The sequence below is a fragment of the Diorhabda sublineata genome, chromosome 5 (genome assembly GCF_026230105.1).
Source record: "Diorhabda sublineata isolate icDioSubl1.1 chromosome 5, icDioSubl1.1, whole genome shotgun sequence".
NCBI lineage: Eukaryota > Metazoa > Arthropoda > Insecta > Coleoptera > Chrysomelidae > Diorhabda > Diorhabda sublineata.
In genome coordinates, this window is record NC_079478.1 from 25,524,858 (window position 1) to 25,543,598 (window position 18,741).

Consider the following 18,741-nt stretch of genomic DNA (forward strand, 5'->3'; position numbering starts at 1 on the left):
ATTAAAATCCAGTTAAGGGGACTAGAAGTAGCCCATAGTTTAATTAAATATTTCACACATCACTGTATACCAAAACAAATCATATCAGATAAATAAAAATTCATTTCAAAAGTTCACATTTCTTTCCACAATTATTGAACACATAAGACCTTAAAACAATCAGAAACATTCAAAAAATGAGCCTAAGGAAAATAAAATAGTTTACGCACTACTAGTTTATAATGAAATTGTTATTTCAAATGTATTGCCCTGTATATTATTCGCATTTCAAAATCCTTAAGAAATATTTATTATTTTCAATCGAATGTTTGTTATCCCTAAATGCCATAATTTCGGAGTTATAGTTACATTTGCATTATTTCCGCCAAAGTTAAAATAATTCATTAGGTGGCTATGATAAATTATTATTGTTGAAGTTTATTGAAAATCACAATAGATGGTTCATCTGAAAAAGAACGAATTGATATTTTAATGATATTAGGATAGAAGTGAACAAGAAACGTGTAATATCTTCAATAATTTATAACCGAAATCCCATAACAAGATCTACTGAAAGTAAATTGGTATTATAACTGAGTTGGCTCGGATAGTATTTTCAATTAAATTTGAAAAAAATCATTATTACAAATTTTGAAACAATAGCAAGGTCCCAAATGACAATATTTGGCTACAACAAAGTGCCCTCTCACTAGACGTGTCTGGTGAGGCAATACCTAAATAATGTGTTTCCCAGAAGATAGATTGGAAGGTGTGGTTTTATCGAATGGCCCCCGAGATAACTCGACATGAATCCTTTAGAGGGTCACTTAAAAAACATCGTTTATAAAACAAAACCTGCCAATATTCAGGACTTCAAACATAGGATTACCACAGAGATAAGAAGAATTGAACAATCATGGATGTTGCAAAATGTATTGCAAAATTTTAAAAATCGTATGGCTTGATGTAATGAAGTAAATGGACAACATTTTGAGTATCTGCTGTAATCGCCTCTATTGTATGTTTTCTAAAATTTGTTATTTTTTTACATCACAAATGTGGATCTACTTCTAACATTTTACTGCACCAGTTTCGTTAAACTTTTCTCTAACTCACTGACACTAGACCTTGTTACGAGAATTGTATTAGCACATAAATTATTAAAGAATATTCATATTAAACGAACTTATTCAATCATAGCCATCTGTACAATATTTATTGTTACTTTGAAGAAGATAATATGAATGTATAAATATAAATTATCGCATTTAAGTATAAAGAATATCATATGAAAAATAATTAGCATTTCTTAAAGATTTCTAAAAACCCAAAATATATAGGGTGGTCATCTTGAAATAACAAAGTTCATTATTTTACCGGAAAAAGGAAAGATCTGACAACATTGTAGATACCACAATAATATTGGCCGTATCACATTTATAAAAATCGTACAAGAGGTTTCCGAGATAATTGAGACGTCCCATACATACAGCTCACTCTGTATCTGCAACTAAATGTTCTTAATTTTTGGTCTCTTCTGATTTAAAAGTAGTTTATTTCCTTATTTTTTAAGGACAGATGAAAATTTGACGTTTCCACTTCTTTAAGTCTTTATCAATATCAAGTACATTTATTTGCATAAACATATTAAAAGGTCAGAGAAATAAGAAATTAAATATATATATATATATATATATATATATATATATATATATATATATATATTTCTTTAATTTCTTATTATTAAATTTTCATTTTGATACTGAAATTTAAGATCTTTAATATTATTATATCAAGTGTCAGATCATAGTAACTACAACAGATTACATAGATTCATAGTCTAAGCAAGATTGAACTACATCACAGAAGATTAAGGTCATGCTGAATGCGACAAGCTGAACCGCCAAATGGGTGTGTAAATAACATGATATTGAAGGAAATAAAAAAGGTAATATGGGAGTGTAAATTGTTCCAAACATCTCTTGAAATGCGTATAAAATTTCAATTGTTCAAACAACAAACCGTTTCTCTCCTTCCTTTCTATTTTCGATATCTCAATGAGACGTCTCGAGTTTCAAACACGAAATGCAAATAAAACGTTTGGTTTCAAACCAATAATATGTATAATATATATAAAGTGAATATGATTAAATAAAAAAGTATGTTTTTTTAGATATATTTGCTACAATTGCTAAGCTCATCGAAAAAAAATTGGTATCTTTTATTCCATAAAATGTTAGTTAATGACGCTCGTAGAAATCTAAATTTGGACATATTCACAAAAATACACAATTTCATTAGTTGGTAATAATGTTTTCGAAACTGCTGAAAAACATTTAATCATATCAACTTTGTGTATATTACTATTTGGAGACAATTTTAGACAGGAGGCCAGGTCCCGAGATTCATGAGCTTGATAGTGAAGTAAAAGAGAGCAATAATATGGTCAGATTGAATATTTTCAATCAAAACGGTTAGTAACTTTAGCAGTCTACTTATGTTTCAATATACACAGCAGTAATTTCATGTAAACTGGATTTCTTATTATTAATGTTTGCTGACGGACGAATGAATTTTATGAGTTCGACCCCGATCGAAAGCAACAAAACGTGTTTCTAAAATCAGCTACGAGAAATATTACAGTGAAATATCTCACAATACATTACACAAGTGCGCATAACTTCATAGTGAATGACACCGACTCATAAAGTAAGAATTAATTTGTTGGAGGTTATTTACCTCGACGGTCAGAAAAGCTAATATGAACTGAGTTGGACTGGACACGAGGACAAGGTAAATGGAAACCGAAATTATTTTCGTACTAGTTATAAACAATTAAGGATTAGTTATCAAATATTAAGGACATGACGTGAACAAAACAAGGTGTAAATTACACAGAGCTCAAATTGTTTACTACCTAGCTTGAGTGAACAAAACAGAGTAGATAGTTGTTAGTCATATATTGAGTTAGTAAAATAGATAGTTGCTATAATTATATAATAGTATCTAATATGTTTATATTCATTTCCATTATGTTTTCTCGATTCAAGTTAGTCATTATTCACATTAATTACCGGAGTCTACGTACAACGTGTTATACTTCAACGTAACCAGACACCACATAACTGAGAAATTGTGATAAAACTCAAGGTGTATTCATTCATTGCATAAAAATTTAAATCGGTATCATACCATTTACCAGCCTTATCAGTTGAGACTATATAAATTTTGAATCGACAATATTATAGCGAGCGACAACATCAATAATCAGTCATCTTTATTTTAATATGCATCTGCAGCTTCATCTCAACCTTCCCCCTTAAAGTAACTAACAAACCTCAACAGCTTATTATATCCACTCACCTATCTAAACTACAAGCCATTAATACGCAGATTGAAAAATTGAAAATTGAAATTAGCCACCCACAATAGCACAATCTCAAACAACGAAGATATGTCCAAATTAGTTGCCACCAGTTCAGCAAAATTTTGGTAACTCTAACTACTCTCAAATATTTATTGATTTTAAATGTGCTAATGAAACTGAATACGTAGATGACGATGACTATGGTGATAATATTTTTGATATCATATTAACTTTAAACAAATTGAATCTCTCCATAGGGTCAATCAAAAATTCTGCTCCACATTCTATTCATTTGTTTTCTGTCTTAACTTGAAACTAACATTGAAAGAGTTGACAATTGAGAAAATAAACAATATTCATAACGATACGAGCTCCCCCACTGACACAGACCGACTAGTTGTATTCACATTTTGATGTTTTAGGACTTATTATTATTTTTTAAACTGATTTAGATGTGAATTCTGAGAGACCCTTTTAGTTTGTTAACATCAAATTAGATATATTCATGAAATCGAAGATTCTAGAATGTGATAATAGTGTATATACAACGACTCTCTAGTTTTTGAACGGTGATCGGTCAACAATGTCATGTGTACACATCGAAATTGTGAAAAGTAGACTAAACGGTGTAGTTAAATTAATTAGATGATGAACGATAGTGTTAGTGTATAGTTTAGATTGTAGTGTGGTTGAATAAATTGTTGGTTTAATGTGAGTGAATACATTGGTTTGTGAGTGTTGGTGTATAAATAAATTACTTAAAAAAACCACCTTGTTTATAATTCCACCCAATCGTTTTGTGATTGAAAAGTGTTTAAATGAATAAAAAGAATATTACAATAACTATAACTATTATAAGTACAATAACAACACAAATACCCGGTACTTATCAGTTTTTTTTGTTGTTATTGCTGTTAAAATCTGCATTCAAACTCCATTTATCATCATAGCATGGTAAGTAGATACCTAACAATTTTTTTCAAAAATAAATGTACGTGGATTAAAGACTGAGGTTAACAAAAATAAAAGGAATCGTTTAACGAATAGGAGCAGGACATAGCATGAGCATTGATGACGTGGATAATGAGTTGATGATGTCCTATCCAATAGGTTAAGTTAAGTTAAGGTGGGCTTGTAAAATAATTAATCGAAGTAATTTTCAAAATCAATAGTTTTGAAGGAAAAAAATGAATGATTATTGAAATGACAAACTTGTTATCCTTGAATGACACCTTCTATGTAGTTGATTTATTTCGATAAATAGAAATGAAGTAAGCAGAATACAGAAATGGTTCTATTATGTTGAGCCAAGTTCAGTTGTGATAAGATAATTCCATTTTTTTATGAGTGTACTACTGAATATTCCCCTGAACATTAAAGTTCCTATTTTCATAAACATCAATTTTCTCTTTTAGTAGGGCATTGTTCTTCCAACCGTAGAAGTTAATTCTCAAAATAATACTGAAATATTTCACTACCTTTCTCAGTTTTAATTAGAACAGAAACGGAGAACTAAAAATTAAAATATCTTGATAGTGCACGTTACGTCATGCTTTGGAATATTTAAGCGCAAAAGTAGGTAGAAAATAAAAGACTAGATATTCGGGGAAGTTAGATATTTTTCTGTAAAGCTAAACAGGATAGTATTCTGGTTTCTATTAAGAAAGTTGAGTTTTACGATCATTTTAAAAAACTACGTCCGTCAAATTATTTATAATCATAAAAATTATTTATGGATCAAAATTTTATATGAAACAATTGAATTACCAGTTTGTTTATCAACAATTAGGATAACTGCAAATGACTGCAACCTAAATAAATTTGCGGATAATTTTGAATATTTCTATTGATATAATAAGTATAAGACATTCTTGCACTCTATCTATTTTTTTTCTTTATCGAAAGGAGCCGCTGTGTCATGCTACATTCTCAATAGCATTGAGTACATATTATAGCACTTCATCGAAAGACTTGATACAAGGCTGTTATACATCTTAGCTAAATCCACAAGTATAATTTGTTATCAACATTACCTGTAATTCTCTTTCATTTCATAACTATAACTGGTGATATAGTTCCCAAACAGGGCAGAAGTTTATAATTGCATTGTACTATAGACATGGTAAGTTCTGGAACGATTATTAAAAGTGTACAAGGAATATTCACCTCGAATTCTAGCAGCAGAAAAATAGGCTTATGCATTTTAGAATCTAAGGATCGTTAAATGTGAATGGCGTTCCAAAAATTTGCATCAATACTAGAAAACATAACAACGATACAGGATATGAATTTCCATTCGACAATCAGAACAATTTTTTGTCTGGGATCTTGGACATCGGGATAATAACACAGTTATATGCAAATTTCTCAACACTATTAGGACTGTTTTGGGAATGATCAGTAAGGAGTGGCCCGTCGTTTCAAATCCGTAGATGAGATGAATCCGTCTCTTTGATTTTGATTCAAAAGAAAAAAGCGAATGAAGATACTGATACGGTATTCTGATCTGGTTCGATGTAAAGTTCAGAAATATGGTGAGATGTTGACATTGGTTTATGGGAATATAAAAGAATTTTGCTTATGAATAATCCCTGAACTACTGAAATTATTAACGCAAAGTGTGATTATAATGTTTTAATCCACTGGATTTGAAAATTTGTGAGAAAAACATATAAAACACATGGTTCTCACAGAGAAAACTATTTTTATCAAACTGATGCACTCATCTCAAAAAACAATCGCAAAATAAAGATTTATATTAAATAAAGAGCTTATTGCATGCATGGAAGCGTATCTCAACTATTTCCAGAATCTTCTTTCAGAGATCAAATCCATAAATTAGATCATCACTGAATTAAATGAAATGAGGTCAAAGGAGAGTGTATACAATCAGTGAATCTTTTTAAATCCATTTAATTATATTTTTCTCATGGAACTCCAAAACTTATTGAACGACCATATAGAGACATCTGTATTTCTCCTTAATGTTCTGCAGCTCTTATTTGCATCTGTGTTGTCACTTACCAACATGAATAACTACCAAAAAATCAACTAGATTTTTTTCGAAGGCGTAAGGAAAAGTTTGATCCACAACACAATGTAACTCTCTCATTCCTTTCTAAACCATTGTACTGAATTTTTTTTGAATATAGTATCTGAATGATGAAGAAAATAGTATTCATAACTATACTTCTGGATAATAGCATTAATAGTTTTGTTTTATGGTAGTTAAATGAATGGTGGTCATTGTTTTCCGATACAGGTACATGCAATGTTCATTTGAACGACGCTATTCATTATTTGGTTCACGTAAATGGTTTATGTACTAGAAGAAAATTATCATAAGCTCAATTAATAGTAATCTACATAATTTTGCTTCGTAACGAAACGAAACAGATTGAGTCGTATTTTATGAAATCGTCAGCAATCCTTCTATAGCAGTCACATGACCGAATAAATTCATTGTTTTCCTCATAATTGTATCCAAATTTATCTAACCATATGAATCGAATAGCTCATTCACATTCAATTTTATACAAAGAATTTAAATAAATCTACAGTGAAAGTGATAATTAATTTGGCTCAGCCACTAGCTACTACATCAACACTCACAATTAGACTGTCTGACGCGTGTTTCGATAACCAAGTTATCGTCTTCAGAGACTGTTTATTTTACTGAAGACGATAACTTGGTTATAAAATCGCGCGTCCGACAGTGTAGTTGTCAGTTTTGGTATAATGGTAGTATGAATAGTGTAGTATTCACTTTCTATAAGTTCTGAACATACAAGATACATTAGTCCAATAACAACAGTTTGTCGTCATCTATTCTCAAAATGTGTCATCGATTCAACGTTTTTTATCATACTAACCACAATTTTTTTTCTCAACACCTCGTACAGATTGTAGCATTGCTAGCTTTGTGACCCAAGTAGAATTGGTGACATTATGAAGAATCGAAATTCTACTTACTTCCTTAGTTTCTACGTATACCACTTCTTAGTGAATCAAAATACACTAATATGAGATTTCAGAGAAAATACCTTGGAAATTCATCAATATGATGAAGAAATTATTATCATGTACAACTCAAAATAACAAATTCAAATTATATGTATTCTTGAATCAGGATTAAAATTTTCGAATTTCAACATTACCATAAGAGAAAAAAGATGCCTTTTTGAATACACTTATATTAGCTTGTCCTGTATATAGTTTTTTTTGTGAGCTTGTTTGTTACTCTCCTCTGGACTTAGAGCAAGTGGCTTATTCAATAGAAATTGCGTTTAACAGTGGATACGAACCTCCGATCTTTGAGTTGGAAATTAAACACTTCGACGAGATGTAGTTATATGGAGAGCGACGCCATTATACGAGAGTGGTATCAATTAAGAAACTAAAAAGTGAAATATGATTATAGTTTTAATAAAAACTAAAAAACATGCTTTTAAAGCATGCCAAACTAAAAAAGTGTCGGCTTTTCGATGTACGTTTTTTTCACAATAATACTAGATTTTTCATTCATTATTGTTTTATGCTTAATTAGAAAATTATTTCTAACATTCCAGTTTGATGTACTTTGAGAGCATGATTTTTAATTTTTTCGAACTACATTTATTTAGTTTGAGTTTAAGTTTTGAGAAAAAAACTTGGTTGATCCCATTTTTTATGATAATGATCAACATTCGTACGAATCGATTGGGGAGAGTATATAGTGAATTAATAATATTATTCATTTCTATGGGTTTTGAACGATTTGTGGTTCAATTGCCAACTGTATAGTTTTAGCAGAAAGAAATATTTCCATGCATGTACTCAGAATGTTTTTTCTGTGTGTATATATACATTTCCATGTTGTTCTTTTTGCACTTTTCGACAATTTTCTAATGACTCTCGCCAACTGTGCTCAGTAGAATTATCTTAACCCAGAATATACTCGTAGATATTCAGAGAGTTTCCATATATATTTGCAATAGTGGAATTCTTCACTGCACTGAAATCGAAGTTGGCAAAATTAAATATGTAAATTTTCCCAATTTGTCGTTTCTGTTGGAATAGAGCCTTTGAGAGTCAAAATGTAGTAATTAATTATTCCTCGACTTTCGACATATCTGAAAGTACTCTAGATATTATCATTGAATCGGCTTGATTATTGTCAGCTGATATACGGTGGAAGAGCTAGATGGAATAATTCGTTAATAAATAAATGAGAGCGTTCTGGGAAAAACGTCTATTTGTATTTAGAGAAGCGCATTTTCGCTCCTAGCATTATACAAACATAATATAGTGATAGTAGCCAATACCAACTTTTTTATTTCTATGCAATACTCTGTGAATCATTTATTTTTAAGATTCTTTAGGTAAGTCTATATCATATACAATGTCCTATACTCACTATATTTCACAAATCCACTATATTACACTCAATACAAATTTCCCATTCAATTTCGTCAAATGTAAGTAATCAGAAAAACGGTTGATTCAACATAAAGAATATTCATTTTACAAATGATTGTTTATCGAGATAACACAAGGTCACAGTTCCCTTACTCGAGGAAAAATTTTCAAATATGCCACTCAGGAGCTCATGAGAGACGATTTTGATGGGAGAACGTATTTTTGTGATAATTTATAGTAATGTTAGATGAAAACATTTTTTCTAGATTAGATTCACTGAAAAAATTATTGTTTGAGCAGGGATTCTTGGTAATCAAATCTTAGACCCTCATTTTCATTACAAAATTTCTGGAGCCGTTTGCGATATTTATACTGAATACACTGTTTACACCACCACTACACCAATACTCAAAATTACACTGTCTGACGCGCGTTTCTATAACCAGGTTGTTGTCCTCAGAGACTGAAGATGAACTATTTACTTTTGAAATTTCAGAAGTATTGAGTTCGACCAAGAGTCGTTTCTATAGTTTTGACGTAACTTAAGAAGCAAGTAGTGCGTGATTATTATTAAAGCTATTAGATGCAAGTTGATTTTAGATGAAGTGCAGAAACGAGCATTCTCGGCATAGTTTACTTTTTGTTTCCAGAAAGGAAAGAAAGCTGCTGCGGCTCACAAAGAAATATGTGAAGTTTGTGGTGCTGATTAGTTAACAAAGATCACATGTCAGAATTGGTATAAAAAATTCTGCTCTGAAGATTTTTCCCTCAAAGATAAGCAACGTCCTGGTCAGCCTACTGTGGTTGATGATGACCAATCAAATTTATAATTCAAGAGGATCGTCATATAACTGTTGGAGAGGTTGCGAAGACACTACATGTATCGCAAACAATAATTGAAAAACACTTAAAATGTCTTGGACTAATTAAAAAGCTTGATATTTAGGTACGTTACGCATTGCAAGAAAGTTATTTAACACAAAGAAACAAAATTTGCGATATGCACCCTTAAACGATCTAGCACCACGTTTGCAGAATTTTTTTAATGGTCAAACTTTCACAAATGACGATGACCTTCAATAGCAACTGGTTCAGTTTTTTGCTGATAAGGACCAGAAATTTTATGATAAAGTAGGAAGAAAGATGGTAAAAGATCATTGAGCAATATGGAAAGTTTATAATTGACTAAAAATTATTCTTTGCTAAAAAAAGTGTTCTATTTGTTAACACAAAACTGAAATTACTTTGACACCAACCCATTATAATAATTTATGGAAGTATTTATGCTAAAAAAAAACACCATTAGCAAACCAAACCAACTATTTTTTGAATACAAAATTCTCTTGGGAGCACAAAAGTGACAAATAATTACTGGTCTTAGATCCTCAATATTATTTCATTTTAATAAGACTTGTTTTACAGGTTTCTGAAGAAATGTGAGAAATTGAGTGAAAATATTTAGACTTAAAATTTTCAACAATCACAATATATGTTTCTTCGTACAAATTCCAACGGAAATTTAAGCTAGTATCCGTTTGAACACGGTAAATCAATAAATTCTGTGTTCTGTATAGTCCGGGATCACCTGTTGTTGATAAAATGTCATATATAATTGATGATAGTTAACCGATATTAGGTTTGACTACCGCCTGGATGCTTGCCAAGTAGACAGTGGAGGAGATTTTCAACATCTGCTACGGAAAATAACCCGTTGATAGCACAAATATTCTCATCCTTCGAAAGAATTTTTGTTGTATGTTTCAACAACAACATAAATAAAAAAATGTTTTTTAATAACCTCTTTCTCAAAAATCTTTGCATTTGAAAAGTGTTGTCTGGAGTTGCATCTGAAGGCTTGAAGAAAAAAAATATTTGTTGACGAGACCAACGTGCAATCAATTCAAGCTATAACTTTTTATTGGATACATGTTGAAAAATAATCATATTATTCCCATTTTAATTTGCAGATGAGAAAATCTTTTACATCATACTATTTCTATGAGTGTAAACTTATTACGGGCTATTTCATTTCAAACGGTGGATAATTGAGTTTATAAAGCAACTCTGGATAGGAAGTAGACAGTCGTTGAAGTAAATGTAACGATATAGAATCTCATGAATTAAATTCAGTTAACGATTCTAAAATTCAGGTTATGATCCATTTAATCTTGTGTAACTTTTGAGGGCTCAGAAACTTTTATACTTTCACATAAATATTGAATTGAAATACTAAATAATGATAAATTATTATCAAAATACATAAAATTTCATCGTATAAGAATAGAATGATCTACTAAAACATTAATATCACATATTTAAAAAAGTGGGGCATGGAGGACAATGTTTTTCAAACCAACTCTCTTTCGTAAAAAATTATAACTATAATGTTGACTACTCAAAGCTTTTAGGATGGTGAAATTAATTTTCTCGTCACCCATTTTAAACTTATATTGGGAATTCAGTCCTCAGGGGGATTGACTATAAATCCGTGTCTTCTAGTTTCTGACCCCAATTCATTTGTTAAATCATATTTGACTTAAATATCAGGTCGCTGCGTGAATCATTTCCTAATCTAATAATTCCATTTAATACTTTACCGTTACATGGGTAAATCCTAAGATTCGTCAAGTGTAATCTTAGAGACACTGGCAAAAATTATGGAGATAAATTGTGGAATTATTTTATTGTAATTGGTTATTAGGAAGAATGCAAAACATCGACTTAACCTGATTGTTTGATGTGGGTAAAAATCTAGTCGAAAAATTCCATTGCATCCTGGTAATACTGACAAAGATGATGGTGAGGAATTATAGAGTTGATGAAATTACTAATAATGTTTTCAAATGCTCAAAAATTGATATAGATATAAGTACAAATGGAACTGATCAGGATAATTACAACTACATATCCCGTTAGATACATAGCTGACTAGAATGTGTTTAAATAGCTAATAAACAAATATGAAAAGTTTCTCATTAGCTCCATACTATAAGGTAAAGAATTTTTTTATATGAAAAATATGAGTGAATATTTGGTTATTATCAATTATCGCTAGGTTCGTGCACTTCCAATATCCTTCATGTGCCATTTAACTATCCCGATTTCTTTTGGTTCTTTATTTTGTCTTAATAAAACTTAAAAAAAGTACCCTCATTAAATATTATTAAAACAACTCATTGACAGTGATCAGACATTTTTTAATTTGAGATTTATAATCTATAACTTCATAATAACTATCACAATTATAATAGTTATGATTTATATTGCATTCAGATTTTGACCGAAACGTTTCCGATCTTCAATCGATAGAGAACAAAAATGTCAAAATAGAGACATAGAGATGTTTGTCATGCACTACAAAAAATCCAAATCACAAAAATCTATCCATTTCTCAAATTTTAACGGTTTCTCTGAACTCTGAAAATGTAGTTATTGTCTCAGAATAGATAGGTGTATTATTATTTCAAGTTATCTTATGAAGTATTTCTGGTATAGATTCAGATATCTGCAACTACCATTAATTTGTTGGTTTGGTGTCATAAGAGCCATTCAAACTCCAGTTTTCCCATTTTCGCTGTATATTTTGTATTTATACCACCCCAAGCTTCTAGGTACAAATTCTTGAGAATGAATACTGACATAGGCACTAGACTGAGCGATATGACTACTTCGGTGTGTTTGGTAAACACTGGTCTAATACTGGATAATTGTTAAATAGAAACTTCTTTCTGATATGATATTGCCCCATACATAACTTCTGGTTTTTGCAGTCTCTTGAACTAATAATATGAGAAATGAATTATTAAATTTATATCTTAACTCATTCACTTATTTATTGTATATTTGCTCACATTTATACAAAAAATATTGCGATTAATCAAGCTGCTCCAAGTATTTCGATAATGAATTTCCATTATGCCTGTGATGGATTCTAGAACATCACAGTCCCCATATAATTCTTCTGTATTATGAGAAATATGCAACAGATTGATCAATATCATTTTCAACGGAAAAACTTCGAATGAACAGTTTTAGCCATTATGATTCAATATTTTAGAAGAGAAAAGATTCAATATTTTAGAAGAGTCAAGGAAGGTTGACTAATGTTTATGTTTATGAAAAAGCGTATTTTGAAAACACAAAAGTAGTAACAACTTAACTACATGGTCTACATTATTGCATTCCCTGTAGTTACTTCTAATAAACGAACAGAAGAGCCGTGGTACCATCATAGCTTTTAAATATCAGCAATAAATCTATTCTATAAGTCTGTGTTTATATTTATTTTTATTTCCTTTCCAAAAATGATTCAGAATAACATTAGAAAGGGAATCAAATGTCCATAGAAATCATATTCTCTCCTCTCTCCTTCCAAGATTCTGGTAATATACCCTTGAATTGGATCTAATCACGAAGCTTACAAATATTTATTTTAACTACTTCATCAAAAATTGGATATACGGGTATACATGAATTTGAGCAATTGATAAATGAAGACTCAAATGCTCCTGATATGACGGATTGTGACGGAAGTGAACCATTGGACTCCAATGGAAATAAAAATGACAAATCTGACATCCGTTTCAAGCGACGATGATGATTCGCCTCTATACCTAACTGCCCATGCAGAACATACTTGTAAATGGTATTTGAATAGCCTAATTCCTATAATCAGTGAAACTCGTTAAAAAAAATTGTTCACTGACTTATCAGAGTCTAAATGTGATACTGAAGGTGTCTTAAGATCTGAACAGTGATAAAATGGACCGACGACTCTTGTGAAAATAAATTCTTTATTCGGACTTTTATATTATAGTGATATTTCGAAAAATCTCCATTTTACATTCTATGATATAGAGTCGCCAGTTTTTGAACCTGTAATGACAGAAGCATAATAAATAAAAATCCGAATTTCTTATCAACTATTTGCCATTTGATGAGAAAGAAACGCGAGAAAATCGGAAAAAGTCATATAAATTTGCTACCATATGAGAAATTTGGGAAAAGGCTGTAGAACAAGATACATCCCATCGGTGATGTATGTCGATGGGACGCATCACCATGTGCGAAGCAAAACCATATTAAATGTGTTCTGCCAAGCCATGAATGGGAAAAGAAGAGAGGCACAGTCCTCACTATATTCTGACACAATGTGTTCTATATCTTACCAAATAAATTCATTGAACAAACTTGAAGAGAAACATTTGAAAAAATTGATCAATTCATCTCTATTTGGTTTTACGAAAACTGTGCCTATTTTCACTGTAGTCTCATCTCGTGCTTCCAGGTTTAAAATAAAGATCATTTTGATCAAAGCTTGCAATAAGTTTATGAGTCTGTGGTCAAAAACTATTGAATTTCTACTGAGAGTTTCAAAATAATTATTACTCCAGAAATTACTCTCTCATATTCACATAAAGTTTGGGACAAAAATAAAGAGATCGAAATATGCCATAAAATTTTTTCTGTGGTTGATGCAGCACTCCATCATTTTAGTTTTCAAATTGAAGGTTAAAAGTACTCATACACTTATATCAAACGTACATGAATTTATTTTCGTGCTCACCTACTGGTTGTGAAAATTTTATGATTGAAAGATACTCAAATTTTCACGCTGAATATAAAATTCTGGTGGAGCATGAACCACTATCTTTTATTGAATAATAGAACTCATTGAACGGCCGATTGCATAATATAATTTCATAAAAAATATTGTTAGTAAAATTAAATTTATATTTCCAAGAATTTTTCAATATATTGTCCCTATTCCTATTTTACATTCATATACTACTCTAGGTAATTAGTTTCCATTTCTTATGTAACCTCTTGAAATACTTATGATACTAAGATATGTTTTTTATTCTTATATGTTTAATTACGAGGATGTATCAATATCTAGTTAGCCTAGAGCAGTTCCATGTATAAACAAAATATTGCGTTACCATAGCAACGAACAATAAATTATTAGAAGTGTCAGTGTAAAGTTTGACGTCAAAAAAGTGAACCAGAACGCAATAAATTAAAAGAAAAAAGATGTTCACCGAAATTGTGAAAATCGAAAAATTGGAGTATTGAGCCATCATCAAGTCCACGTATTTAAAAGGGTTAAGAGGTAAGCAGATTTACGAATATATGCTTAATACCCTTGGTGATCAATGCCTTCGTATGAGACGTGAAAAATTAGACTGCAAGCTTTAAAAGAGGTAAATTTTCCATTGATGATGATGACCGATCGGGAAGGCCGGTTTTTGTGTCAATCCCCGAAAATATCGATGCAGTTCATGACGTTATTTTAAAGACCGTCGAATTGGGATAAAACGAATGTCTGAAGCACTGAATATTTCATACGAACGCGTCTCATCATATAGTTCATGTCAATTTGGACATGAGAAAAATTGCTGCAAAATGGATTTCCAGATGTTTGAATGTTGACCAAAAGCGTGCAAGTGTAGTAGCATCGCATTTGATCTTTGCTTGATTTGAAAACGATGTAGACTTCTTAAACCGAATTTCATGTTGCCATGCAAAAAATTCGTGATTTAGGGTTTGAATTACTAGAACACCAGATTTGGCTACGTCCGACTATCATCTCTTTCCTAAACTGAACAAAAGTTTAAAAGGTCATAAATTTTCCTCCAAAGAGGAGGTAATGAAAGCTGTGGAGGTCTGGAACATTTTTTGAAAGGTCTAGAGACGTTGCAGGTTCGCTGTAATAAATATATTCAAGTAAGAGGAGAATATGTTGAGTAATAAAATATTTTGACATTGAAAGTTCTAATTCGATTAATCTTATATTAAATTTTGTTTGTACTTACCACCACAATCCAAACACCCAGTATCCCATCAACTCATTGGCTAACGAAAACGGCATAATTATTAATCCGAGAAAAAAGTCCGACACAGCCAAAGAAGCTATAAACCAGTTTTGAATGTTTTTTAGAGCTTTTTCAGTACTTATCGCTATTATAACCAACATGTTACCCACAACAATCACTATCATGAGAACGGTAACAACAATGGATGCCACTGCGATTTGAGTTATAGTGTAGCCACTTGGATAATGAGGAACTGATAAAGTGTGGTTGGATATATTGCCATTCACGTCACTGACATCGCACTGGTAAAATAGATCTTCAAAACACAATGGTAATTTTGCTGTTGAAGTTGGAGTTTCTAGCGACATTTTAGTTCTGAAACAACAAAAAAAACGTGAAAATACTTTCACAGATAATAATATTCGTATTAGAGTTTATATTTCATCAGATAATAAAAAACTGTGACTTTTTTATACAGAAAAAATGACTAAAGAATCTGACTGTGTTCCATTTATAATTGGGAATATTTCATCTGTCAAATCTCGAGTTGAGAATATTGACATTGAAGAGTTTCGACCACACCAACACTAACGATAACATACTTATCGTATTCAAAGGCCGAAGTTAAACTATCTTACTAGCATAACCAACCAATATTTACTACATTTTCCCTCCAATAGAGAACCAGAACACCACTTCGCCAAAAAATGTCACATCAATCCCCTAACTGATAACATATGGTAAGTTGGTACTTCGTCCTTAGTTAAACTATTCTTTCAATAAACAATCTCAATCTTTTCAAATTTATACAACAATTTCTTGTTAGATGCATTTCTTGGAAATTTCATGCTCTAACGAGTATTATTCACTTCATCATTATGACTTAACAGTCCACGATATTTTAATATAATAAGTGCTTTAAGCCAGATATCCAAAATAATGTTAGAATCCTCACAGTTAATTTCGAGGAAACCACTATTTACTTAATCCAATATTGCATAATAAGGATTATCTTTTCGCGAGAAGTTATTCATTAGTGGTAAAACTTAATGGTTTCTTATACCAGTCAATTGAGTTCTGGAAGATATATCAATTATCGATTATCATTCATATCAACCACCTCACACTATTTTATTTAAACAAACAGATGAAAAATAGGGTGCTCAAAATATCTGATCCATCACTTCAACTTCAAAACCTTAAAATACTGTACAAAATTCAATACCACTCATAACAACCTAGCCTATAAAATTAATTGTCTTCCATAAAGAAACAATAAATATTCAGCTCCATCCATAACGATTAAGCCTATTAAATTTCAATGTCATTTATCAAATAACCAATCAATATTCAACATCATTCACAATTACCTAGACTAATCTAACCAATAAAAATTTAATGTAATTCATAATCTAACCAATGAAAATTAACAACGATTAGTATAACAATCATAATCAATAAACTTGATATTTCTATCAAACGTCAATTAGAGTAATAATTTTTGAAACCGATGAATTTAATGTTTTTTAGAAGAAATAACCAATCTCAAATCGCCGAAATTCTTAACTAATTATTGTAAGTAAATTCCATAATAATTATTGTTATAATTAGGTTAATCTCATAATAATCTATTCAAATATGTAAATAAGACACATAGTGCCATCTATTGTTGTGTTAAGAAGATAACCCGCACAACACACATAATCGTGACACTTGTCGACGTTATAGTCTCTGATTTCAAATTGGGTTGTTAGCATCGTGTCCCGTTAAAATAAAACTGTAAATGTAACAAAAAGTTATTAATTATTTCAACAGTTATACTTCAACACATATTCCTATATTGACCACAATTTTAGTCCCAGACGATGATTATTCCATTATTATTTGAGAGCCCGGAATATATTACATAAAGTTAGTACACTTTGTTGTTTAATTTTGCCACATTCCCACACTTTGAAAATGCTTGCGGGTGAGTGTGAACAAACTTCTGAAACAATAGCTTATAGAAACTAAGTAACCCTGCAATAACCTTACTAAGGTGAAGCAGGATAATATCCTGTAAGGTACCATCTTAAGATGACGACTATAGATTTTGCGAGTAATCCGTATACGGCACATCAACCTTTTTGCGTATATTCTTCCTATTTTAACAAGATGCTTGAGTACCTCAAATGAGTAGAGCTATTCCTTCGGAAGTGGGAGAAAAAACTCCAGAGAAAGTATTTTGGAGGCAGGATAATAACTCCATACTAACTCAAAATTTATTATAATCTACTCTGCCCTATTTTATGTCAACTCTATTTCCATATAGTATCTACCGAGATATATTTCTGTCGCACGCTGTTGTTATATCATCACTATCAATATCTCAAAAAAATTGATTCATTAATTCTATTAAGCAATTCCACTATCCCAAGTTTTTCTTATATATCTTTCCATGTTTGCTTTGAAAAATTGTTACTTGTATTGTGCTTCTTCATTTCATTTCACTCGTTGTAGCAAATAAAGTGAAATCTCTTCAGTACTTGTCTGGTTATATTTTAGAAATGTTGTTCACGTCCGCATTCTTATTTTTATTTCATTTTTACACAGGTATGCAGTTTGCAGAGTAAACTCGACTACATCACCACTAATTGTTAGATGCAGTTGAGAGTTTTTTAATCTTATCTCTGGCATATAGAAGTTATAGTTATTTCTACTATATTACTGTTTGTTGTCGTTGTCTTACGAAATATGCAGAAAATTTTGCTCTTTTCCTTTTTTCAATTGATGCATCACTACTGAAACATTTTTCATTTTTGTGGCAATTTATATTAATTTGTAAGATCGCGTTTGCAGTTAATTCATCCTATCAAATAATTTTCTTTTTCGTTTCCTTTTTTTTTAATTTTCTCCTAATTTTCTTTTTTTAATTTCATTTTGAGGAAAAGTTGGTGGCATTAAAATTAATATTAATTGTTCATATCATTCAACTGAGACCTAAGACTACTTATCATGATGTGTTTCCAGTCAGGGACTTTTTTATTATTCTCGCTATAAAAATGGAACATCTATTATACAGTTGACTCGTGTGATATGACAAATGAAAAAACTAAGAAAGAATTTCCCGAGCCAAAAAAGCCATCGATCAAAGTTTTTGATGAAGTCGTAAGTTTTTGTCGTGAAACCAGTTCCAACAAACCA

At 30.8% G+C, this 18,741-nt stretch overlaps 1 protein-coding gene across 1 annotated transcript in view; it reads right to left on the reverse strand.

The window, feature by feature from the left end:
* Positions 1–18,741, reverse strand: part of LOC130444186 (alpha-2C adrenergic receptor) — an 877,544-nt gene that overhangs the window by 796,827 nt on the left and 61,976 nt on the right. The window contains exon 2 of the mRNA XM_056779234.1: positions 15,559–15,933. Within this exon, the coding sequence (XP_056635212.1) occupies positions 15,559–15,926 (368 nt within the window). The 5' untranslated portion in view covers positions 15,927–15,933. The remainder of the gene's footprint in view (positions 1–15,558; positions 15,934–18,741) is intronic.